The sequence below is a fragment of the Bubalus kerabau genome, chromosome 9, assembly GCF_029407905.1.
Source record: "Bubalus kerabau isolate K-KA32 ecotype Philippines breed swamp buffalo chromosome 9, PCC_UOA_SB_1v2, whole genome shotgun sequence".
Lineage (NCBI taxonomy): Eukaryota > Metazoa > Chordata > Mammalia > Artiodactyla > Bovidae > Bubalus > Bubalus kerabau.
This window is the reverse complement of record NC_073632.1, coordinates 69,104,628-69,132,494: the sequence shown is the minus strand read 5'-3', so window position 1 is coordinate 69,132,494 and position 27,867 is coordinate 69,104,628. Positions and strand designations below refer to the sequence as shown.

Below are 27,867 nucleotides of genomic sequence, written 5' to 3'. Positions count from 1 at the left end.
AAATGCAAAAGAAACACAGGAGATCATAGCCAAAATCAACAAAGCTAAAAACTGGTTTTTTTGAGAAGATAAATAAAATAGACAAATCATTAGCAAGACTCATAAAAAAAAAGGCAGGGGGAGAATCAAATCAACAAAATTAGAAATGAAAATGAAGAAATCAGAACAGACAACACAGAAATACAAAGGATCATAAGAGACTACTATCAGCAGCTTTATGCCAATAAAATGGTCAACTTGGAAGAAATGGACAAATTCTTAGAAAAGTATAACCTTCCAAAACTGAACCAAGAAGAAATAGAAAATCTTAACAGACCCATCACAAGCACAAAAATCGAAACTGTAATCAGAAATCTTCCAACAAACAAAAGCCCAGGACCAGATGGCTTCACAGCTGAATTCTACCAAAAATTTAGAGAAGAGCTAACACCTATCCTACTCAAACTCTTCCAGAAAACTGTAGAGGAAGGTAAACTTCTAAATTCATTCTATGAGGCCACCATCACCCTAATACCAAGACCAGACAAAGATGCCACAGAAAAAGAAAACTACAGGCCAATACCTCTGATGAACATAGACACAAAAAATCCTTAACAAAATTCTAGCAAAAAGAATCCAACAAAATATTAAAAAGATCATACATCATGACCAAGTGGCCTTTATCCAGGGATGCAAGAATTCTTCAGTATTCGCAAATCAATCAATGTGATACACTAACAAATGCATATCCATTTGTTATAACAATGTGATACATTAACAAATTGAAAGATAAAAGCCATATTATCTCAATAGATGCAGAGAAAGCCTTTGACAAAATTCAATATCCATTTATGATAAAAACCCTCCAAAAAGCAGGCATAGAAGGAACATACCTCAACATAATAAAAGCTATATATGATAAACCCACAGCAAACATTATCCTCAGTGGTGAAAAATTGAAAGCATTTCCCCCAAAGTCAGGAACAAGACAAGGGTGCCCACTCTCACCCCTACTATTCAACATAGTTTTGGATGTTTTAGCCACAGCAATCAGAGAAGAAAAAGAAATAAAAGGAATCCATATTGGAAAAGAAGACGTAAAACTCTCACTGTTTGCAGATGACATGATCCTCTACATAGAAAACCCTAAAGACACCACCAGAACACTACTAGAGCTAATCAATGAATATAGTAAAGTTGCAGGATATAAAATTAACACACAGAAATCCCTTGCATTCCTATACACTAACAATGAGAAACCAGAAAGAGAAATCAAGGAAACAATTCCATTCACCATTGCAACAAAAAGAATAAAATACTTAGGAATAAATCTACCTAGAGAAACAAAAGACCTATATATAGAAAACTATAAAACACTGATGAAAGAACTCAAAAATGACACAGATAGAGAAATATACCATGTTCAGGGATCGAAAGAATCAATACAGTGAAAATGAGTATGCTACTCAAAGCAATCATTCAATGCAATCCCTATCAAGCTACCAAAGGTATTTTTCAGAAAACTAGAACAAGTAATTTCACAATTTGTATGGAAATACAAAAAACCTCGAATAGCCAAAGCAATCTTGAAAAAGAAGAATGGAACTGGAGGAATCAACCTGCCTGACTTCAGGCTATACAACAAATCAACAGTCATCAAGACAGTACGGTACTGGCACAAAGACAGACATACATATATGATCAATGGAACAAAATAGAAAGCCCAGAGATAAATCCACTCACCTATGGACACCTTATCTTTGACAAAGGAGGCAAGACTATACAATGGAGAAAAGACACTCTCTTTAACAAGTGGTGCTGGGAGAACTGGTCAACCACTTGTAAAAGAATGAAACTAGAACACTTTAATAAACTCAAGATGGATCAAAGATCTAAACGTAAGACCACAAACTATAAAACTCCTAGAGGAAAACATAGGCAAAGTATTCTCTGATGTAAATCATAGCAGGATCCTCTATGACCCACCTCCCAGGGTAATGGAAGTAAAAGCAAAAATAAACAAATGGGACCTAATTAAAATCAAAAGCTTTTGCACAATAAAGGAAACTATAAGCAAGGTGAGAAGACAGCCTTCAGAATGGGAGAAAATAACAGCAAATGAAGCAACTGACAAAGAATTAATCTCAAAAATATACAAGCAGCTCTTGCAGCTCAACTCCAGAAAAATAAATGACCCAGTCAAAAAGTGGGCCAAAGAACTAAAGTGACATTTATCCAAAGAAGACATACAGATGGCTAACAAACACATGAAAAGATGCTCAGCATCACTCATTATCAGAGAAATGCAAATCAAAACCACCATGAGGTACCATCTTACACCAGTCAGAATGGCTGCTATCCAAAAATTTACAGACAATAAATGCTGGAGAGGGTGTGGAAAAAGGGAACCCTCTTACACTGTTGGTGAGAATGCAAATTAGTACAGCCACTATGGAGAACAGTGTGGAGATTCCGTAAAAAACTGGAAATATAATTGCCATATGACCCAGCAATCCCACTGCTGGGCATACACACCAAGGAAACCAGAATTGAAAGAGATACATATACCCCAATGTTCATCACAGCACTGTTTACAACAGCCAGGACATGGAAGCAACCTAGATGTCCACTGGCAGATGAATGGATAAAGAAGCTGTGGTACATATACACAATGGAATATTACTCAGCTATTAAAAAGAATGCATTTGAATCAATTCTAATGAGGTGGATGAAACTGGAGCGTATTATACAGGGCGAAGTAAGTCAGAAAGAAAAACACCAATACAGTATATTAGTGCATATAAACAGAATTTAGAAAGATGGTAAAGATAACCCTATATGCGAGACAGCGGAAGAGACACAGACGTAATGAACAGACTTTTAGACTCTGTGGGAGAAGGCGAGGGTGGGATGATTTGAGAGAATAGCATTAAAACATGTATATTATCATATGTGAAACAGATTGCCAGTCCAGGTTCAATGCATGAGACAGGGTGCTCAGAGCTAGTGCACTGGGATGACCCTGAGGTATGTGATGGGGAGGGTGGTGGGAGGAAAGGTCAGGATGGGGAACACATGTACACCCATGGCTGATTCATGTCAATGTATGGCAAAAACCACTACAATATTGTAAAGTAATTAGCCTCCAATTAAAAAAAAAAAAAAGAAATATCCACAGTAGGCAAATTCACAGGGACAGGAAGTAGATCTGAGGCACCAGGAGTAGTGGGTGGAGGCAGTAGGGGAGGAGGGATGGATGGACTGGGCAGAAGTAGAGTTATGCATAATGGTTATAAAACTTCTGTTTGCAGTGATATAAAAGTTGTGGAAATGGTTGAAAAATACTACCCATGTAATTAAAGACTACAGAATAGGGGGAAAAATGTTTTAAATGTATTCTAGGAACAAAGTAAAAGGAAAAAATCTTTCACTTGGGTGGTTATGTACTTAAAGAGGAATGAACACTGTAAGCTTCAAATAATGAGTAATATTCACTAACACAGACTTACAGCAGAAAGTAAATAGGAGCAAAACACTCAGGTAGAAAAATATAGACTCCCCTGAAGGAGAGGAAAGTATGTCAATTCAGTGAGGCCATATTATGAGAAAGATAGGAAGGGAAAACTGCTAAGTGTTCTCACTACTAATATTTTTTAGAAATACGAGTCAAATTGAATTCTAAGAGATGTTTAGAAATTTAAAAAATGCAAAAACCCTAGTCATAGGATCCCTTATTTGAAACAGAAGTCCATATAATAACAAATTTAGTGTATCAAGTTTCGCTAAAGAAAGACAATCACTGGAGTTGATAGAAAAAATATCTTCTCTGTAGTAAATTTAAGAACATAATACACGCTTTTTTCCTGAGTCTTGTATTTAAACCTGAACAAATATAAAATCAAATATATAATATTTCAGTGGAAGTTTTCATTCATTCATTTACCCTGAGGCTCATTCATGTAACCCATATCCTTCAGGATGATCACAGATAAATCTCTTTATACTTACTGAATATAATGTTAAAATTGCTAAATTTTCCAGTTATGATCCCATTAATATAACTAATTTTAAAAATTTAGTCTGTTTTCTAATAAAGTCTATCTGACAGAAACATTACAGACCTTTTAGTAAGAGTAGTTTCCTATAGCGGTGAAGGGTGAAAAAGGAGGGGCAGAAAGGAGTGTCAGCATCTCACACCAACCCCACTTACAACCTCTGCCGAGGGAATGTCATATTTACAAACCAACCATCATTTAGTTCTGTTCCTTATTTATTCATATGACTAATATGAGAACACTTAGAAACCAATACCAATCTAAGTTCTCAAATCTAGGGAATGTTAAAGCTAAGATTATACAGCTTTAAAATACTTCTTGCTTGCTAAGTCACTTCAGTCGTGTCCAACTCTTTGCAACCCTATGGACTGTAGCCCGCCAGGCTCCTCTGTCCATGGGATTCTCCAGGCAAGAATACTGGAGTGGGTTGCCACGCCCTTCTCCAGGAGATCTTCCCGACCCAGGAATCAAACCTGTGTCTATTATGTCTCCTGCACTGGCAGGCAGATTCTTTACCATTAGCGCCACCTGGAAAATCCCAAAATATTTTATAATAGGTATCTAATAACGAATTCTAAAAATAATTTTAACATAACGCTAATTGTAAAATAGATACTAAGGATCCTTTACATTTTTCTCTCTGGAAACCATCCAGTGGAGAATAGATATACTAGCCCTTCCATTTTTACAAAGCAATAATTCAGAAACGTTAGCCATTCCTCATCTGACTCTATACCAAACCATTTATGTTAATCTGAAATACTGGATTTGACATGACTGAGAATTTCAAAGCAGTTTTATGAAAGTTAATGAAATGCCTGATAAAAATTTTTAGAAAACTATATATTTAAAACATTGCAGTTCTCAATTATTGAAAATAAATGCAAAAGCAAAACAATTTCCATGAGTGAAATGTATTTAAATTTCTATTAGAATATAAATTCTACTTCAGTAAAATCATGTCTAATCATATGCCTGCAAAACAATTAGTAAAATGCTCAATAAATACTTGATAAATAAAAAAAATGTGAAAAAATTTTAAACTTATTTTAGAACATTAGTCTCAAGTATATTTAAATGTGGGTTTCCCTGATAGCTCAGACAGTAAAGTATCTGCTTGCAATGCAGGAGACCCAGGTTTGATCCCTAGGTTGGGAAGAAACCCTGGAGAAGGGAATGGCTACCCACTCATCTTCTTGCCTGGAAAATTCCATGGACAGAGGAGCCTGGGTGGGCTATAATCCATGGGGTCACAAAGAGTCAGACATGACTGAAGCACCTTAGCACAAGCACATATTTAAATTTATGTTTAAACAGAATATTTTAGATTATGAAATGACAAATCACTATTCATAAAAGATTATGTATATCAATAACTATTAAAATATCCTTCTTTCAAGTTCCTCAAAATAAAAAGGGTAAAGATATTATATAATACAGGGATTTAAGACTTTTAAAAATAAATATTTGTGAGTTATCAAACTTGAAATACAGAATCTTGCTGAATATAAACAAGGGTACAGAAACACTCTTCCAAGTCACATTTTACCATGTGTAATTAGGGCATAATGCATTTTAATTTCACTAAATTCACCAGCATGCATCTAAATTAAAATAATTTTCAAAGGTATATTTATTTTCATTTTTTTAAAAATGTTTAATTGGAGGCTAATTACAATATTGTAGTGGTTTTTGCCATACATTGACATGAATCAGCCATGGGTGTACATGTGTTCCCCATCCTGAAACCGCCCCCCCAACCTCCTTCCCCATCCCATCCCTCAGGGTCATCCCAGTGCACCAGCCCTAAGCACCCTGTCTCATGCATCAAACCTGAAACTGATACACATAATACTTAGTTCTATAGAAACAAATCTGATTTTACCAGGTGAACTGTCAAATAAAAAATTAAATTATATCTGAAAGCAATTATCAATATTACCCAAGATGTCCACTATTATCTTTAAAAAAAAAAGTAATGAAAGCAAATGTCAGGCAAACAAGTTAAGATGTTTAGCAAAGTGTTTACCAAATGAGAGCAGAACTTGGCTTAGAGGTAGAGGATGGCCATGTGCCAAAGAAATCCTCTAAAACTAAAATAGAGAGGAAAACAAAATGGAGACATAAGTGATATATCTGCTGTATAAAGCAGTGGTTCTCAAGTAGAGGTTTTACCCCCCAGAGGATGTCTGGCAATGCCTACATGTTTGGTTGTCACACTGGGGAGGAAAGGGTGAGCTACTGCCATCTAGTGGTCAGAGGCCAGGGATGTTTCTAAACACCCTACAATGCACAAGGCAGCTAGCTGCCCACAACAAAGAATTACCCAACCCAAAATGTCAACTGTACCAAAGTTGAGAAACTCTGATCTAAAGGAAGCCAGCAGTAATAACAACACTGAGGAAAAGATATCTGGTGCTTCTTTACCTCTACTAACTTCATAATTTTAAGTAAATTCAAAGTCTGGGCTTCATCTATCTCACTTAGAAAAATGTAATAATAGCATTTTGCTTGCCTAAAGACAGCATATGTAGACCAAAGATAACCTTAAATACTTTGCAGTCCATGCTACTCATTCCACTCTTTAAATGTGAGCAGTTTCTTTATCATAACACATATTCCAGGCCCTACACTGAAGCTAAGAAAGAGCCCTGATGTTGCCATATATTAGTTTTATTTCTGTTGTTGTTCTAGTACTTAGTTTTAAAGGAAGCAGAAAAAAATCCTCTTTGGTAATTCTACTGGACAGAAAAGTAAAACAATTCTAGATTTAGCAATGGTTATATCCTTTGCCCAAGTTTCATTGAGATGCAAATAACAAATACCTAATTTGCAAAATAAGACACATAAATACCCTGTATGGAGGAAAAATCCTTAACACTACCTACTATGTGCCCAGTGCCTCACTATATGGGAAAGATACAAATTCTCTCAAGGAACTGAGTTCAACCACAGTGAGGCTTTTAATATAAACTCCAAAAGCATTAAAGAGGTGCTCAAGTGAACATAAACAAAGCTGCTGAGGAAGAACAACAGAGAAACACCAAAATCAGGGGGCAGGGGTAAAGGAAGTTTTCTTGAATAAGAAAAGTACATGAACTGAATTTTGAAGAATAATAAGGTTACAAGGAAGTTCTAGGCAATGAGACCACAAATATACCTGACTTGAGGGGAAGTTTGCTTAAGTTTTCTGAGACTAAATTATCTTGGTATTCTATGCTGTTCTTATTGATGTAGAGGGAAGAGTCCATCACCTAAAAAAATATAACTCAAGACAACCACTTGGCATTTCATTTATAAAAAGTCACAAAGTTGGTAGAGACCAAAGGGAGAGCTAACATAGAAAGAAGCAAGGGGAGAAGAGAACTGCATTTTCAAAAGCTTGTTGACATTTCTCATTTACTTATAAAAGTCTTCTACCTTATGGAAAGTGAAGTTGTGATTTGAGGGTGAAATTTAATATTAGAGAATTCATGCAGTGTCTTGGATTATTCAGGGTGGAAAAATTACTCAAAATACATTCATATTACTAATTTTACTATCTGATTCACAAGTCTAATTTCTTCTTGCTTCTTGTTTTTTTAATATTCATGCAGCAAACTCCTTTTGTTTTACAGATAAGCAAACTGATCCCAGAATAGTCCAGCTTGTCAAAAAAATGCCCAAATCACAGAAATCTTTCCATTATTTTTTAAAAAAAAATTATATATATAAAATCTGTCTAAAAGCAAATAATGGAAGATTGAGTTGGAAGGTCTCATGATATAAAACTGTTTCAAAAGGAACCAATTTTAAGTCAGTTGTTTTCTAATTACTTTTGGCCTCTTTTTGTGTGGAGTGGTGAGTAGGAGGGACAAACAACTGGCAATGCCCTGGCTAGTGGGAAGAGGGAGCTCAGACAACAAAGTAAACTTCAGCATCTAAAGCACTTACCTCATCTCTCCCACTCAGGCACTGGTGAACCAAGAGCCCCGTCCCATCTGTAGCACAGGCCCCATCTCCCAGTGCACCTTGCCCCTACTCCCTGGACCCACCGAAGTGCCTGTGCCACTCCATCAGTCTGCACGTTTCTCACCTTGCTGCAGGGCCAAGTTTCTTCATACAGGGTAAGCCCTTTGAGGGCAGAAACCCTGCCTTTATCCATTTTTATTACTTCTTACTCAGCAATACAGTAGTCACCTAATTGACTAAACACAAGAGCCAATATATTACAAAAATTTCTCAGGATTAATTCTGCCCTTAATAACCAAGACTACTGCCATCCAGTAAGTCAGCAGATTCTTGCAGGAAGAGGAGAAGTGTTTCTTCTCTTCTCTGGTGGACACAAATCCGAATAAAAGTCATCTACTGATAGGGAATCAAACTCTAGATACGAGTGATATCTGCAGCCTAGTCACTTTATACATCCAGTACGTTACCCTTCTTTTTTGCTAATTTGTGCTGCATATCATTAAAACAATTATCTCTGCTCCTAGTACTGCTACGAGGAAGAGCACTTTAAGAACACAGGGGAGAGACACACTCACCGAGTCAGGCAGGCTTCCCCAAGGAAGCCACACCTAATTTGATATTCAAAGGCTGAATGGGAGTAATACAGAAAGGAAGAAAACAGTTTGTTGCAGAAGAATCAGCTGGTGTAAAGATGTACTCATTATAGTATACTTGAATTTGCACTTTTATAAAACGAACCAGTTTACTAGCAAAAAGCCCCACTGAAGTTCTCAATGAACTTCGACGATGAAAGGAAAATTTATTCTAAATCGACAAAATGTTATGTTTTTAAGTATTTCCTCCTAAAAGTCTGAACTGCCATAAGCATATGGGATGGGGGTGTCAGTAACAAGTCCTATCCTTCTGCTGATTCCAATACATCCCAAGATGCTCAAATTAGATCACTGACAAAATATACATTAAAATATATGGCTGGACAAATTCTGAAAAGCAAAGTGCAAAATAATGTGCTACCTTCCTTGAAAAGTGGAGTGGGAATAAAAATGTATTAACAAATTTATATTTACTTATAAATACATAAAAAAAAACTATGTAAAGATAAAATACAACAGAAGATAACTGAGGGAGGGGAGGAGAGTGAGAAGGAGACTTTCTTCTCCATATTTTTCTTACTGCATGTTCAAGTGTATTATCTCATTAAAATTAAAAATATATCACTGTAAAACATAATTTTAAAAATATCTACCATTACTATTTCAAAATTAAACAAATTATTTTTAAAAAGGAACTATCCCTAATTCATTGTGTTTAATATGTATCATTTATATGAAAATTGATTTTGCACTTTATATAGTTACCCTCTTGGAATTCACTGATTCATTTTTGTGAAGTCCTTATTTACGTTTGCTTCTCCTTTTCTCTGCTACCAATATATCATCATTAGCAGTGTTTTTTTGTTGTACAGTAACATTGCATATCTATATCTAGCAGAGGCTGATTACAAATTATTCACCTTTAGCTGTTTATTTTGTCAACAAAATTCGATGGAAAAGCAAATGTTTTATTTATTAAGAAAGCTAGAACAATAATATTCTTCTCTTTTTTTCCTCCTTAAACAAAAGGCAAGCTAAGAATATTTTGCTGTGTTCCAAAAGTTGAAAAAGAAAAAAAAAAATACCAAGGTGCATTTTCTTCCTTGGCAGTTCACTATTACATTCTTTGGAAATTATATATTTTTCAATAAACAATAATATATTGGGGGAAAGGCTAGAATGACACTTTTCCAGTCTGCCAGGAAACAGAGCCCTTCTTCAATTGAAGACCTATCAAAATATGCAAGCAAATGTCATGGCAACAGAAGCTCTCACCATGGTAACATCATCTCTGCTACAGAGGAAAACCACTCTAATTCGTCATGTACTTCAAGACAAGACATTAAACTAATTCCAATTTTCATCTTATAATCTATCCATAACATTCAATATACCTGGCAGTAGTAAAGATTTAATAAAAACATTAATATTTCATAAGAAAGCAATATTAAAATCAAAGCTGACTCAATTTACATGCAAACTGATTAATGTGAGAAACATAAAATCAAGCTGACCCACCACACATAAAATCAAGATAGTGATGAAAACACAAAAAACAAACAATTCTATCACTACTGCTTAGAACAAATACTCTAGATTCAACATTGAAACAATTATATGTTTTACTAATCACAATATAGCTGGCAGTAAAAGGAGAAAAAGTCTTTTATAATCAAAGAAAAGATTTTAAGTTTTTACTAGCATGTCTATTTTGCAATTCATTGCATATAATCCTGTTTTTATTTCATAGTGAGGGATTATTAATGGCACAAAAATTCTTATCTAGAAACGTGTCTCCAGATGATAAAAGTAAAATCAAACACAATTTTTAAATGGTTATAAATTAATCAGTTACTACTACAAATAAAAATTTACTATGCTACATAAATTATTAAAACTATCTTGCAAAAGCTTTAAACAAATAAGGATTATCAACTTTGTAAATTAACTTGAAAGATCTAATATCTGTCAAGTAAAAGATCTACTACCTATAGCATATTAAAATGCCAAATGGCCACCTTAAAATATTTATTTTTAGGTGACAAACCGCAAAAGATTAGCAATTCAAAATGTCAGTGAAATCATAAAACTGAAAACCTTATATGTTAAGAGTCTAATAGAACCTATTTGGTTATGATGTAGACTATAACCAGATGGAAAATTCAATTTGAAGATACTTCTTTTTAAAAATCATCACCTCAGCATGATCAAAGTTTGAGCCTTAACACTTAGAAAGAATAGAGGTTTATATTAAAATAAACAGTTAATTTTTTCTTTGGAGAAAATACCCATTTTTCTCAAAATATTTAAATATTTTAGCAAATATACTTCAATTTATTTAAAACACTGTTGATGAATAAAGTAATATAATTGTCACCTTTAAATAAAAATATCAGTTATTTTCACATCAGCAAAACACAGAGGGAAACAAAAAGGCAGCATGTGATAAGAGAGTAAGCTGGCTTCAAATCTAGGTGTGGTCTTTAACATGAAAGCAGGGGGAAAATCACTACAGAGAAAGGAAGAAGATCACTGTGAATGCACTATGATAAAGACAGGAGGATGACAAAGTGGAGGCTGCAGGACCAGTCAGGATGCTGCTGCAGTGGTCCAGGCAAGAGGCAACGAATGACAACTGAGACTGGAGCGTGGCAGTGGTAATGAAGAGAAAAGGGAATAATTTAAGAGAGATTTAGGAGTTAAAGCAAGACTTGGACATGGATCAGATGGATAAAAGAAGGGAAGGTGTCAAGATGACATCTAGATTTCTCACTCAAGTAACGCATTTAAGCAACTGAGAGAGGAAATGTCAGGAAAAGATCATTGTGTAGTCTCTATGTTGGTTTGTTGTTTGGGGAATAGAGATGGAGTTCAGCTGTACGGTGATTTCTGGTGTTTTTGAAAAATTGAAAAGGTGATATCAGGGTAGGCAATTAGATAAACAAATCTGGAGCTTAAACAGAAATCAAAACTGAGTCACAGGCTTACGAGAGATAATCGAGCCACGGGTGCAAATGAGACTTCCAGGGAGAGAGTGGAGCTTGAGAAAAAATGAAGGTCCGGCATACAGAGCCTTTAGAAACTCCAAACTTTGATAACTAGTAGAAGATGGAGACCTTGAGTGAGACGGAGAAGAAATGGCATGAGACTGAAAGGAATCAGGAGTGTGTGATGCCTCAGAAGCCATGTCAGAGAGTATTGTAAGGAAGTGTGGACAGTGGTACAGACTACTACTAAATAATCCAGCAAGAAAAAGGCTGAAAATGAACTTGATTTTGTAAGGAAGAAAGATCACTGGTGACCTTTCAAAAAAGTAGCTGATTCAAATGGTACTTATATAGATGAAGCCCTTTCTAAAACACAATCATCCAGAAGTACAATATATAAAAGAAATAAATCAGGGCTGTCACGATAAAAACAGAATGCATATAAACAAAAATTGTAAACAGAATGCTTACGTAGTAACCTATACCTGTACATGGTCCCGAGGCAGTTCACAGAAACCCAGAAATTTAGAACTCCATGTTTTGAAACCAGTGGGCTTAGAAGTGATAATCTTAGAAGTACCTTTTCATCTTTGATTTTCTATAATTCTATAAATACAATTTAACCTACTTTTTAAAAAAATTGAGGCCTTCCTGATAAATAATGACTTCTGTGTTTTAGTGAATACCACATACCGATATACTTCTTTATAAACACAAAGAAATATCTGAGTATTGAGTTGTATGAGCTGCTTGAATATTCTGGAAATTAATCCTTTGTCAGTTATTTCATTTGCTATTACTTTCTCCCATTCTGAGGGCTGTCTTTTCACCTTGCTTATAGTTTCCTTTACTGTGCAAAAGCTTTTAAGCTTAATCAGGTCCCATTTGTTTACTTTTGTTTTTATTTCCATTACTCTAGGAGGTGGGTCATAGAGGATCTTGCTTTGATTTATGTCATGGAGTGTTCTGCCTATGTTTTCCTCTGAGAGTTTTATGGTTTCTGGTCTTACATTTAGGTCTTTAATCCATTTTGAGTTTACCTTTGTGTATGGGGTTAGAAAGTGCTCTAATTTCATTCTTTTACACGGAGCTATCCAGTTTTCCTAGCACCATTTATTGAAGAGGCTGTCTTTGCCCCACTGTATATTCTTGCCTCCTTTGTCAAAAATAAGGTACCCATAGGTACATGGGTTTATTTCTGGGCTCTCTATCTTGTTCCTTTGGTCTATATTTCTGTTTTTATGCCAATATCACACTGTCTTGATGACTGTAGCTTTGTAATATAATCTGAAGCCACTATTTACAATAGCTAGAACATGGAAGCAATGTAGATGTCCATCGACAGATAAATGGATAAATAATTTGTGGTGCATATACACAATGGAATAATATTCAGCCATAAAAAGGAACGCATTTGAGTCAGTTCTGATGAGGTGGATGAACCTAGCACCTATTATACAGAGTGACGTGAGTCAGAAAGTGAAAGATAAGTATAGAAAACGGTACTATAAAACTAGAAAAACGGTACTGAAGAATTTATTTACAGGGTAACAATGGAGAAACAGACATAGAGAAAGGACTTATAGACATGGGTAGAGGGGAGGAGAGGGTGAGATGTAATGGAAAGAGTAACATGGAAACTTACATTATCATATGTAATACAGATAGCCAATGGGAATTTGCTGTATGGCTCAGGAAACTCAAATAGGGCCTCTGTATCAACCTAGAGGGGTGGGAAGGGGAGGGAGATGGGAGAGAGGTTCAAAAGGGAGGGGATATATGTATAACTATGGCTGATTCATGTTGAGGTTTGACAGAAAACAATAAAATTCTGTAAAGCAATTATCCCTCACTAAAAAAATAAATTAAAAAAAAGAAGAAATATCCTAAGCTTTATTTTCCTCAATATACCATCAATTAGCTTTACTTGTCCTCTTTCTAATAAAAGTTATAAACTAAGTATGATACTGGATGTGTTAGAAGGTTATGTCTCTGAAAAACAGAACATTAAATCAAAACGTGAATGAACTTTCTTCTAAGTTGGTGCTTGGGGTTTCACCCTCAATAGAATCATCACTTTAATATAGTACCTTGTCACTCTTCTTCAATATTTTGCCAGGATTTTTTTTAGCACTAGTAATATCTTCTATCTTTTATTTGACTTCAGTTCCCTCACTATAATTACTGTAAGGAAGCAGAAGTAACTCCTTGCTAAGTTGTAAGTGTGCGCGTGTGCTTAGTCGCTCAGTCGTGTCCAACTCTTTATGACTCCATGGACTGTAGTCCGCCAGGCTCCTCTGTCCATGAGGATTCTCCAGGCAAGAATACTAGAGTGGGTTGTCATGCCCTCCTCCAGGGGATCTTCCCAACTGAGGGAGCAAACCCAGTTCTCCCGCACTACAGGCAAATTCTTTACCATCTGAGCCACCAGGGAGGCCCCAGTTTCAAGTAAACTAGCACCAAACAAATGAAGCCCAGGAGTTTTTACACAAGTAGAAGCACTAAGAATCCTCTTCATTTTTCGCCCTTCATTTGCCTCTGAAATATTTCTGTAGCATTAGAGAACAGACTGAAGATTATTAATAAAAGTCAAGTTTTATCCATCCCTGACCAGCACCTTCTCTCTGCTCTATGTAGCCTCCCTCAAATTGCTAAGCTGGTCATTCAAAATACTCCCTTTCTTCATTTACTTGAATTGTTGGCTCAAGGAACCCAATAGATGCAATACCACATTGTGAGAAGCTTGGTGGACTTTCTGATAAATGTGGTGGGTTAAACATGTGCATTTATATCCAATTTGATTTGAACTTCGCTAGAATGGGAGTTACAGGAAAGAGATATCAGTAGAAAAGGAAAAACAGGAGAGCAGACAGCAGCAGAAAACAACCTTTTGAAAACTAGAAAGTAGGTGAAATTAACAAAGACTGAATGTGAAGTGCCTGTGGGGAAGGATAGGAAGGCAGAGGAATTCCTGTCGGGTTCCCCAGAATGGGATACTTAACATATGGAATAGATATGTACTGAGAAGGCTGTGAGAGGGTGAAAAGGGAGATCTGGTACTGACAACAGACTGGGTAAAAATCATGAACAGGTCTGAACCATGAGTTTATTAACAGTATGAAACATCCTAATTCCTGTTATAGTTAGATTTTACTTCTTTCCGTCCAAGGAGATTAGGCTTGGAAAATACTGGAACTCAAAGATCTAAACTCTATCTTCCTAAAACTTTCTACTAGTTCTGTCCCCAGCCTCTAACTCTCCTCCATCTCCTCCTCCTTCAACATCATAAGATTGTTCCCTCCACCTGTTTGACAAGCGGGATGAAGACAGAAGCCAATCACATACCACCAAATTTGCAGTTTTACTAAATAGTAAAGCATATATACTATAGTACTTATTACATAATGTTTGAAAATATTAGTCCCCTTCCCTTTACCCCAGATACCTAGTTTGATGTCTCTCTACGTAACTTCACAATTAGTTCACACCCTTATTTCTAAGGAGAGAGCGAAGGCAAAATGCAGCTTATGACAAGGTGGAGCACATAAAATGCAACTCTTTCCTAGAAGATCAGTGGTTCTCATACTTGAACACACATCCTAGTCACTTGGAGAGCTTGCTAAAGCACCAACTGCTGGACGCCCATTTCCCTGTGCCTCTCATCAGTAGGTCTGGGTAAGCGACATTTATAACAGCTTCCTGGGTGTGTTAATGCCACCTTGTCAACAGGTCACAGTTTTGAGAAGCACTGCCCCACAGAGCACAGGTTCTCAAGTGAAGGCAAACTTGCCTTTCAGGGGAAAGGAGGCAGTGAATGTATGCATTTTTGGTTGTCACAACCTAGAGGGGTGAGAGGGAGAGGTAACACTGACATCTGTCTGATATGTACAGACCAAAGATGCTACAAAACATCCTACCATACACAAGACAGCTCCACACAGCAAAGGACTATGCTGCTGCTAAGTCACTTCAGTTGTGTCCGACTCTGTGCGAATGGGGCCAAAAATGTCAGTAGTACAGAGGGTGAAAAATCCTACCATACAGTAAAACAGAATTTACTCCAAATATATGATTTGACCATTGCACTGGTGAAAGGTTTTCAGCAAGTTTCAGAAATTTGACATGGAATAGCAAAGAACTGTTTTTCTTCAAATACTGATAACTCTGAATTTTACTCATCCGTGACAAAATGAAGTTTTAAAAATAATTAATACTTACAAGATATATTGGGCTACAGAAAGAAATAAGCATTTATTTACATAAGGTTATTGGTAGATTTCTTGTAAAGAAACGTAAGTTAATGTTTATCTTGCAAGAATAGTAAGAAAACTAATTATAATAAAAGACTAATCTTGAAAAATAAAATGATCAGCTGTATTTATTTCCTAAGATAAGTCAAACGCGAACAACTATTAATTTTGCTATAATAAATATTTAATATAAAGGAAATACTTTATTTTATAATGAACCATTTGTTTTAAGGAAAAGCTAATTATACCACTAATCAATCTTAAGTAAACGTATCTAAGAAAACTGTACTTTATATATACATGCATGTGTGTGCATGGATATACATATATACATGTACATGTATATACACACATACACAGAGACAAATATACTTACTCCAGTGGGCTGGAAAATAAGTCCATCCATTTCATGGCTGACTTCTTTGGCAAAATTTCCTTCAAGTAGCTATAAAATAAACATATATATTTTTAGAACTATAATAATCAACACAAAAATCACTTTTAAAGTTTTTAAACTTTTTCTAAGTTTTATAATAAACTTAATACATAAGCTTTAAAAACTGAAATACAAAATGGGGGAGAAGGATGATCTAGGCTTAAAGATCAACATTGAGAAAATGAAGATCATGGCATCTGGTCCCATCACTTCATGGGAAATAGATGGGGAAACACTGGAAACAGTGTCAGACTTTATTTTGGGGGGCTCCAAAATCACTGCAGATGGTGACTGCAGCCATGAAATTAAAAGACGCTTACTCCTTGAAAGAAAAGTTATGACCAACCTAGATAGCATATTGAAAAGCAGAGACATTACTCTGACAACAAAGGTCCATCTAGTCAAGGCTATGGTTTTTCCAGTGGTCATGTATGGATGTGAGAGTTGGACTGTGAAGAAAACTGAGCGTGGAAGAATTGATGTTTTTGAACTGTGGTGTTGGAGAAGACTCTTGAGAGTCCCTTGGACTGCAAGGAGATCCAACCAGACCATTCTAAAGATGATCAGTCCTGGATATTCTTTGGAAGGACTGATGCTAAAGCTGAAACTCCAGTACTTTGGCCACCTCATGCAAAGAGTTGACTGACTGGAAAAGACTCTGATGCTGAGAGGGATTGGGGGCAGGAGGAAAAGGGGACGACAGAGGATGAGATGGCTGGATGGCATCACCAATTCGATGGACGTGAGTTTGAGTGAACTCTGGGAGTTGGTGATGGACAGGGAGGCCTGGCGTGCTGCAATTCATGGGGTCGCAAAGAGTCGGACACAACTGAGCGACTGAACTGAACTGAACTGAGGCTAATATACTGTAAGATTCTTTTTTTAATATATGAAGATTTCCATTCCATGGCAGGCTAGATATCTCAAACAATAGTCCTAGCTGCAACAACCAAAATGATGGTAAAATATTCAAAACATATTTTTCCTTCTTCTAGTTTTATTAAGATATAATTGACATACAGCACTGTATAACTGTAAGTGTACAGCATAATGATGTGACTTACATATATCATGAAATGATTACCACAATAAGCTTAGTGAACATCTATCATCTCATGTAGATACAAAATAAAAATGTATTTTTTCCTTGTGATGAGAATTCAGGATTTATTCTTAACAACTTTCATATATAACATACAGTAATATTAATTATCTTAACTGTGTTGTACATTACATCCCTAGCTCTAATTTATCTTACAAAGGTGGTCAAAAAGCACCAACTTCCAGTTATAAAGCATATTTTTAAACTCACCATGCTGAGCCAGCATAAATGTACCAAGACAGAGAGGCCAAAACAAAAAAGACTGTAGAAACTCTGGGAAGTAATAAATATAGGGAATAAAAATAAATGCATCCACAAAGGAAGAGAGCAGAAAATCCCGCTTGGGGATAGGTGGAGTAAGAATAAGATTCTCTGAGAATCTGTAACTACAAGTTAGCTCACATATGGGGATTGCACCTTCAAAATGCATTATCTGTGTTTTCCGCAAAACCTCAAGCAGAAAATTTAACCTTTCTTTGTGTCTTACTTTTGCCTCATTTTTTGTCTTTATTGTATTTTTTCCAGCAAAAAATTACACTGCAAGGAATACACACCATGAAATACAAACAACAGTTTTTTCAATGCCATATCTACTGAAAAGCAGAGTTATAGGCCCAATGCTCTCTAATTATTTCTGAACAATTGTTTTAAATGCTTCCCTTCCACAGACTTTTATTATTCTGAAAAACTGAATATGTGCCCCACTGATGGAGGACCTAAACACTGATTTCTGCATCTTAGGAGAGAGAACAGAAGATAATTTCACAGAGCCAGGTAATAACACTGTTACCCAGAGTCTTGCCAAATGACATAATATTTAGGAGAGTTCTAGGATTCAAATATATTCCACCAAAATTTTGGATCTGCTATGTGTTATCCAATCAAAATCTTTCATCACAAACACATCCTCTTAAAACCACTACACTGAAAGGGAGATGTGCATTCCAAAAGCGACAACCAAGATTTCCAGTATATTTCACACGTCACAAGATCTGTGATTCTCTTCCCAAACTGTGACTTCATTTTCTCTGCCATTTCATTCCTTGAAATCTGCAATTTCTCTAAACTGGGAGCAGTTCGGCAAAGAAAAGTAAGACCTATCCTACTTTCTAACTGCTTTAAGACCAATTTGAGTTTGAATAATTTACATTTCCTTAAAACTGTAATGTTCTTTAGTCAAGTTCATGGGGGCAGAAATCAGAGAGGCTGAGAGGGAGGGGAAAATGAGGCATTAGTGTTTGATGGGTACAGAGCTTCAGTATGGAAAGATGAAAAAGATCTGGAAATACATGATAACAATGGTTACACAACAATGTGAATGTAATTAATGTTACTGACATGTATGCTTGCTGCTGCTAAGTCGCTTCAGTCGTGTCCGACTCTGTGCGACCCCATAGATGGCAGCCCACCAGGCTCCCCCGTCCCTGGGATTCTCCAGGCAAGAACACTGGAGTGGGTTGCCATTTCCTTCTCCAATGCATGAAAGTGAAAAGTGAAAGTGAAGTCGCTCAGTCGTGTCCGACTCTTAGCAACCCCATGGACTGCAGCCCACCAGGCTCCTCCGTCCATGGGATTTTCCAGGCAAGAGTACTGGAGCGGGGTGCCATTGCCTTCTCCGGATATGTATGCTTAAACATGGCTAAACAGTCAATTTTATGCTATGTGTATTTTACCACAGTTTTTTTCAACTGTAATGCTCTTGGTGTTTTCCTTCTTGTACTGTTTTGTTCTTTCCTCTAACTATAACATTAAGACAGTGGGGAGCTTGCAGTGGGACTCTTAGAGCCATACTACCTGGAATTTGGCAGAACAGGTAAAAATTTCAGGACAGATGTGAAATTGATCTCTAATTCATTCATCGGTTTAAATGACCTAGCCATGTGAGGAGGAAATTTGCCTAAGTAAAAATTCAATATGGATTAAAAGTACTGATTTTTTATAATGAACTAACTAATGGGTAAAGGTTCAAATAAGAAAAAGATGGATAATATCGATACATCTTGTACTTCATCACGTGAGAAAAGGTAACCTATTAAATTCATAGCACAAATCCTGCTGAGGAATGAAGCAATGAAAACAAAATGCCACAATCATCTTTATAAATAGTATTTTTTAAAGGTTAAGCAATTTGTTCTTTTACTGCAGGTACATCATTTATGGCACATAAACATAGCTTTTTCATTCTTAGAGCATATTTCTCCAATACATATATTGGATTATCCATGTAGATAAAGTATAAAGTATATGTTGACAAGACTCTAGATAACATAATGCTACCTGCTGCAGAAATGGAAGTAACTTCCTTTTTAATTTTACTCTTTTTAAGAATCAGAGAATTTAAGGGACTATGAAACTTCTTAGGTCAAAATAAGAAATACTCCTTGTTTTCACCCATTTTACTCCCTGTTGATTACGCTAGACAATATTTCTTTCTTAATAATTTACAGTATCACTTATTATATATTAAAAGACCTTTATAATACAAAGGTCTTTATTCTATAAAGTATAAACACTTTATACTTTATATAAAGTATATAAACTTTATATAAACACTTTATAAAGTATAAACACTTTATAGTATAAAGTGTTTTTGTGCTTGGTTCTTAATATATATATATATCATTCAAAACACATAACCCCTCGTGAGGTGTATAATTTAATTTTATATTATTATTCATTTCACCAGAAAATGAAACTGAGGGCATCAGAAATTAAGCGACTAGCTTCAGCTCACTAGAAAAGACCCTGATGCTGAGGGCAAGAGGAGAAGCGGACCACAGAGGATGAGATGGTTGGATGGTATCATTGACTCAATGGTCATGATGCAAACTCTGGGAGACAGTGAAGGACAGCCAAGTCTGGCGTGCTGCAGTTCATGGAGTCACAAAGAATCGGATGTGACTTAGTAACTGAACAGCAACAACAGCAGCAGCAGCTTCAACTCAGACAGCTAACAAAACAAATTCATTCAGAACAGATTTCAATTAGTCTTTAATTAAAAATAAGGAAATAACCAAAGAAAGTCTCTGACTCTCTAAAACAAATGCTCTAAAGACTTGTGAAAGTTCCCACATACATCCTCCAATCAGCATTTAAAACTTAGAGACTTTAAGTGTACTTTATTCTTTATAGATATACTTTATACTTAGAGACTTTATTTATATATATATAAATATATATATATAAAAAACTATATATATATACTTTATATATATACTTTATTCTTTATCTTATTCATGTAGCACGTGCTACATGAATAAGATACATACAAAGGAAGATAAAATTCTTGAGGTGGAGGGAATTATTTTTTAGGGATAAAAATTTTATTAATATATATAACAAATTTATATAATTCATTTATTATTCATATTAGAAATCAGATATGTAAAATAATGTTAAATTTAAAATATTGCTTTTTGGGGTCATAAATTCTGAAAGAAAATTCATCCAAACTCATTACGAACATCTTCTATACATCAGTGTCATTATCATTACAGCCAATACTTAAGTCACTTAATATACTAATATATTTCCATTACTTTCACTGTTGTCTCTGAGTTATAGCATACTTCAATTCACACAGGAGACTATCACTGCAGATGTTATCTCAAGCTACAGGTACTGACTTGAATAACACATAAGAAAAGTCCCCTCCGCAACCATTCCCTAGGTCTGTATTCATTTTCCTGAAAGTGTTCAGCATCTTTAAAAAGCTGGTTTATGGAAAAGTTTCACTTTTATTTACAATGTAAAACTTGTCTACCTGACAAAAAATTTTTAAAAAGCAGACAATCCACAAAATCATAGCTTTTGTTAAGGCCATTAGCAGACTGAGGTCTTCAGGAAACCAAGTAAACTGAATTCCAAGCTCTTCAAAGAAAGATGAAATACATCTTTCACTTTTGGAAGAGGGTAAGAGGAAAAATTGGAAGTCATAAAAGCAGGTATAAAGAAAACCTGAAAATCTGATAAATTTTTAAAAACCAAGTGTGAGTTAGTATAACAGTTTAGAATCCCTGAAAGCCCCGAACACACAAGGAATCCAAACCTACTCACTAGCTCTGTTCCTCAGGTTTCTATTAGGATTCACAGGAAAGACTGGGGGCAGGGCAAGAAAGATGACAAAGCCTCATCTTAGTTGCAGACATAAAATCCTTCCCAGACCCTACCTGATATGAAATAAAGGCCATCTGAGGATAAAATAGTCTGCAGCTACACAAGAGTCCAGAAAAGCCTTGGTCCAAGAATATTACACTGATAAAAAGCAGGAAAACTTGCTCCTGCCAAAACATCCCATCTGTGCAAAGCAAAACGGCTGCCAAAAGGAAGATGTCAGCCTACTGATGGGAAACCCATCCCTGAGACACAGGTGCCCAGGGTCTGCTTAATACCAAGGCTTGAGGTTAAGAAAACACTACAGCACTACAATCCCCACAAGTCAGGCACTGAGTGACAAGAAACAGTAGATTACATAGTAGGGAGAGTGCAAGAGCACAAAAATAGACCACTACATGGTAGAGGCAAGCAGAGTCCACTGAAAGCTACAAGTGAAGCCGGAACACTGGAGAAAACCCATCTTATACCCTAGGCCTTTCAAGTAACACAAGTCATCTGTTTAAGGAACCTGAAGTCTTTGGAGCACTGAAGATAACTATATAGCAATACAAAGTGAAAGTGAAAGTCACTCAGTCATGTCCAACTTTTTGCGACCCCAAGGACTGTAGCCTGCCAGGCTCCTTCTTCCATGGAATTCTCTAGGCAAGAATACTGGTGGGTAGTTGTTGCCTTCTCCAGGGGACCTTCCCAACCCAGGGATTGAACCTAGGTCTCCCACATTGCAGATGGATTCTTTACCATCTGATAATACAAACCGATCTCAGATACAGAACAGATAATCACCCACTAATCCCACCTCCCACAAATGAAGCTTACTAAACTTAAAGAAGGAGAGGTATGCACATTACTAAGCAAAAGACATTTACCTCAGTATCTATTGTTCATATAGAAAAAAAATGCCAAGCATCCAATAAAAAACTATCACAAACACATACAAAGGAAGAAAAAATGACCTACATCCAACAGATAAGGTAATCAACAGAAGAAAACACAGGGATGGCCCCTATTTTGGAATTATCAAGCAAAGATTTTAAAATAACCTTCACATTTTAAAGGAAAAGATGGAAAACATGAATGAGCAAATTGGAATTTCAGCAAAGAGTTAAAAAAAAAGAACAAATAGAAATCCAAGAAATAAAAACATAATATCAAAGAAAAAGAATATTAATCAATGGGAATGACAATCAATGAGATTATCAACAGACTGGATATAACAAAGAAAAGAATCACTGAACTCAAAGAAGAGTATAGCACTTTTTCCAACTGAAACACAAAAAGAAAAAAGGGGAGATATAGGGGTGGCAGGGAAGGTAGGAGGACAGAACTAGGAATCAAAGGGCAAGGGTGAAGAGGTCTTTAAAATACAGACTACACATAGAAAAATCAGTAAGAATATAGAAGACTATTATAATAATGAAACCTGACCTATTTAACATTTTATAGAAAACTGTACCCAGCAATAGGAGAAAATATTTTTCTTTAAGTGCATACAACACTTCTATATAGGTCAAATCCTCACAAAGTATGCTCTCTAACCACAATGAATTAAATTAATTAAAAGTAAGAGAAAAATATCTGGAAAATCCCCCAATGTTCAGAAAATCCATAACCAACTTCCAAATAACTCAAGAATAAAAAGAAGTCAAAAGGAATTCTTTAAGTATTTCAAAACAATGAAAATGAAAATAAAGTGGATATCTGACAGATACAGTTGAACAGTATCATTGGAAAATTTATTGCACTAAATGACTAATTAGAAAAAAAGAAAGGTGACAAATTAATGATACCAACTTCCACCATAAGAAACTAAGGGCAACTCTAGAGAATTCAGGACGGAGAAGGCAATGGCACCCCACTCCAGTACTCTTGCCTGGAAAATCCCATGGATGGAAGAGCCTGGTAGGCTGCAGTCCATGGGGTCGCTAAGAGTCAGATACAACTGAGCAACTTCATTTTCACTTTTCAGTTTCATGCGTTGGAGAAGGAAATGGCAACCCACTCCAGTGCTCTTACCTGGAGAATCCCAGGAATGGGGGAGCCTGGTGGGCTGCCGTCTATGGGGTCGCACAGAGTCGGACATGACTGAAGTGACTTAGCAGCAGCAGCAGAGAATTCAGGAACCACAGAAACCAGAAGGAATCACTTGGGTTGAGACTGTACAGTCAATGAAGAAGACCACACCCACTAAGACCAAGACCCAGACACAGCTGAAGAAGGCACATATATGGCTCACAGATGGTAGAGTTGATGAAATGTCTTAATGAGGCATCTCATCAATTTTTAAAGATGGCAGCTGTGGTTAGAAAGCAATAAATCTGAATCTAAAATATTAAAGGAGTAATAGCCAAGGATAAGTTGCCAAAGTGAAAGTGACTACATCAGAAGAAAGTGTCACTGAGCTGAAAATTTTAAACAAATGGAGAAGCCAGGGTTATAAGTAGAGCAAACCAAACACAGAAAAGTTGAGTACAACAAGTAAAATGACCAGTCTTTGAGAAAAGAGTTTAAGTTAGGCACAGCTTCTAGGGAAAAAGGAATAGTTATCAAGAAGCCAAAAAGAGGCTGAATACACTTAATTAAAACAGAATGGCTTGAAAAGCTAAGTTTTATTTTAATAACTTAAATATCAGATAATTTTAAAACTCACTTTGCTCTCCACTTGTCTCTGATATTATATTCCAAGATAAAATGTCCTATACCTTTAAGTTAGTCTGTTTTCTTTCCTCTTCTATCTTTTAAGTAAAACTTATGAATTGCACTTATTTTTTATGTAAGAAGAGCTAAGTTTTTCTTAGAAAATCTTATTAGATGATAACATCTCAATAAAAATAAAATTTCATCCATTCTTCCATTAGGAAGGTATTTCCTGACTGCCTACCAATGCCAGCAATCCAGTTCGTACTCAGGATACTACGAATCCAATGATGATATAAACCTAGGCCAATATGCCTAAACAATACCTTAAATTTAACAGTAAAACTACAAACGCAATGATGTAATCAGCCATTTCTCCCCGTCAGTTTTTATTCAGAAACACAGTTCTACTTAAATTACCTAAGATTTGGGTTTTTAAATCATTTCTAATAAAAAAAAATTTTAAGATATTTTACTTTAAAAATATTTAACTACAAAACCTTGGAGAAGCTTTAAGGTGGAGTATGTGGTGAATTATCTATCCTAAAGAGCCTAGGACTTCTTTAGCCATATCACCCTCAACATGCCCAATCTCATCTAAAGACTTTAGGATACACTTTCAGAACTGCAATTTTCTTGATTATTTTCCACTAGATAAAATTAGAAGATAATTAGATAAAAGATAAAATAGTAGGTAAAATAGCAATGCTATGGACTGCAGCCTGCCATGGGATCCCTCTGTCCATGGGATTTGTCAGGAAAAAATACTGGAGTGGGCAGCCATTCCCTTCTCCAGCAGATCTTCCTGACCCAGGGATCAAACTCAGGTCTCCCACATTGCTGGCAGATTCTTTACCATCTGCTACCAGGAAGCCCCAAAACAGTAGACATAATTTATCAAACAGATATTAATAAAGCATGACAGTATTTCACAAATGCTTACAAGATTTAAATGTGTTTACCTATGAGTATTATATCTCATTACCCGAATACATTGCAGAAGGCATATAACTTTCCATTAACAAAGACTGGTGGAACTGACAAAGATTATACCAGGTGATTGACTCTGGATTGATATTTTATACATCTATGAATCACAAAGTAATTGGAAACCAAATCATTATAAATGCATAAGCAGAGAAAGATAATACAAAAGGGCTTGAAATTAAAAACATGAGAAACAAAAGAGAAACTATAAAGTTACAAAGCATAGAAAAGAACCTTTAGAAATAAGGAAAATGATAGCTTAAGATAACAGTGAAGAAGGAAATGAATCTACAGTAAAATTGGGAATGCAAACTGGCAACATTAATTCATCATAGTATAAAAAAAATTCTTTTCTTAAACAAAAGATTAAACTATCTCTACCTTTCTGTTCTGGACTATTCTACTCACAACAGATATTTTCTGGGTAGATATTCTCCACATGGCCTCAACTGAGAATACTCAATACAGTAGCTTCTATCTGCTCACTTTTTTTAATGTGCTTTCATAATTCTCCTAAAGTTCTAGTTTTACCAATCCCCCTAAAATGGAAACTTCCACTCACCTGGATATTACTATTTATTATTTTTAATTCCCAAAGTATAACTCCTAATTTAGGTAAAGATTATTCAATGCTTCTGTACCTTAAATACTCCTCTAATAGCAAAAAATCACTCTATAAAACACCTTTCTTGCTCACCAAAAAGCCAATATTGGGCTTCCCTGGTGGCTCAGTGGTGAAGAATTTGCTTGCCAATGCAAGAGATATGGGTTCAATCTCTGATCCAGGAAGATTCCACATGCCACGGAACAAGTAAGCCCATACACGACAACTATTGAGCCTGTGCTCTAGAGCCTGGGAGCCCCAACTACTGAGCCCACATGTCAGAACTACCAAAACCTTTGCACCCTAGAGCCTGTGTTCTGCAACAAGGGAAGCCACAACAATGAGAAGCCCGTGCACCACAACTAGAGAATAGCCTCCACTCACCACAACTAGAGAAAAGTCCTCACAGCAGCAAAGACCAAGCACAGCCAAATATAAATTAAATTATTTTTAAAAATTTTAAGCCCAATTCATTCTTTTTAAAAAACAATGACTTGATTTCTGTGTTTTTTTTAAACCGACACCTATACAACAATATCATTAAAGTTAGCTAATCAAAATATAAATATTAATAACTTCTGGAACACTATCATTGGCTGTTTCATTAACTCATATTATTACAATTAAATTAAGCTGCTGCTGCTAAGTCACTTCAGTCGTGTCCGACTCTGTGTGACCCCATAAGACGGCAGCCACCAGGCTCCCCAATGCCTGGGATTCTCCAGGCAAGAACACTGGAGTGGGTTGCCATTTCCTTCTCCAATGCAGGAAAGTGAAAAGTGAAAGTGAAGTCACTCAGTCGTGTCCGACTCCTAGTGACCCCATGGACTGCAGCCTACCAGGCTCCTCCATCCATGGGATTTTCCAGGCAAGAGTACTGGAGTGGGGTGCCATTGCCTTCTCTGTAAAATTAAGCATAATAGTTCAAAAAATTCTAGTGAATCCCACTTGAAAAGTTAGAAAATCTAAAATCAAAATTTCTCTAGAAAATTGTTTTTTTCATGGATGTTCATCTTATTTCTACCAAAATTCTCTCATAATTTCACAAAGTAGAAGCTAACTCACCCTCATGAAACAAAGTTTTTTTGCCAGATTTCCAGTTTTTCTTTTTAATCTCAGAATGAGGCATCGACATACATTCATTCAGAGCCAATAACTGTCATTCTATCAATGTTTGAAATTTTAAAAGAGATCAATCCGTTTTCTCCTGGAAGGGCTAGTGTCAGATCTAGTGTGGAGGTCCCAAACTGAAATGCCTATAGGTATCAGGCCATGAACCTGAACTGGACTGGGTAAAAGATAACCAGGACTAGTGAACACTATGACAAACTGGAGAGCACATCTTCATCTAGAAAGACAGTATTGTGCTCGCTTCGGCAGCACATATACTAGAAAGACAGTATTTTTAAGGTTTAAATGAGCTTAATCTTTCTGGGGCCTACCAGTTTATGACTTCTGGTTAATATAGACCTAAATACACATAAAATAGTCATTTTACAGTCAGCGCTTTTAATAGAGGTGCTTAAAGCCTTCTGAGAGAACAGAAAAGTAATTATCATTTCATCTATCATCCGCAGTTCTATACAAATGTTTACTGAGTACTAATTATCCATGGGGGCGGGGGTGAAGATGGGAAGAACAGAAGGAGCAGAAGGAAGAGGTAACACATATAACACCATATGCCAGACACTGCTCTAAGCATTTTACATGTACAGTTGGCTCTCTGTATCCACAGATGTGGAACTTGCAGACACAGAGGGCCAATTCTACTCCATTCGTTTACAGAAGGGCTGAAGCATCAAGAATTTTAGCATCACAGAGGTCTGGGAACCAATCCCCTGCAGATGAGAGACCCATATTAATTCAGTCTAGCCTCATAACAATCTTATAAAGTTAGGGACCATAATTATCCCCATTTTAAAGGTGAAGCTTAGAACTTGCCCACGGTCACAAAGCAAGAAACTAAAATAAAAAATCATTCTGGCTCCAGAGTCCACATTTTTGATGGCTTTTCTAAACTACGTTATCACATCCCCAGATATCTCCTAGTGTCTAGTCCATATACTCCATCAACACACTCTCACAGCACACTGCACTCCCCTCCATTACAAGATGTTCGTGTTTAATTGTCTGACTACCAAATTGATCTGTGGGCTGAGGACAGGAATCACAT

General features: G+C 36.1%; 1 protein-coding gene across 4 annotated transcripts in view; it reads right to left on the bottom strand.

Annotated features, from left to right (window-relative positions):
* RNGTT (RNA guanylyltransferase and 5'-phosphatase) overlaps positions 1–27,867 on the bottom strand; it is a 239,108-nt gene that overhangs the window by 102,194 nt on the left and 109,047 nt on the right. For all 4 annotated transcript variants that reach the window (XM_055535521.1, XM_055535520.1, XM_055535517.1 and 1 more), the window contains one exon: positions 16,192–16,260. In XM_055535521.1, the coding sequence (XP_055391496.1) occupies positions 16,192–16,260 (69 nt within the window). The remainder of the gene's footprint in view (positions 1–16,191; positions 16,261–27,867) is intronic.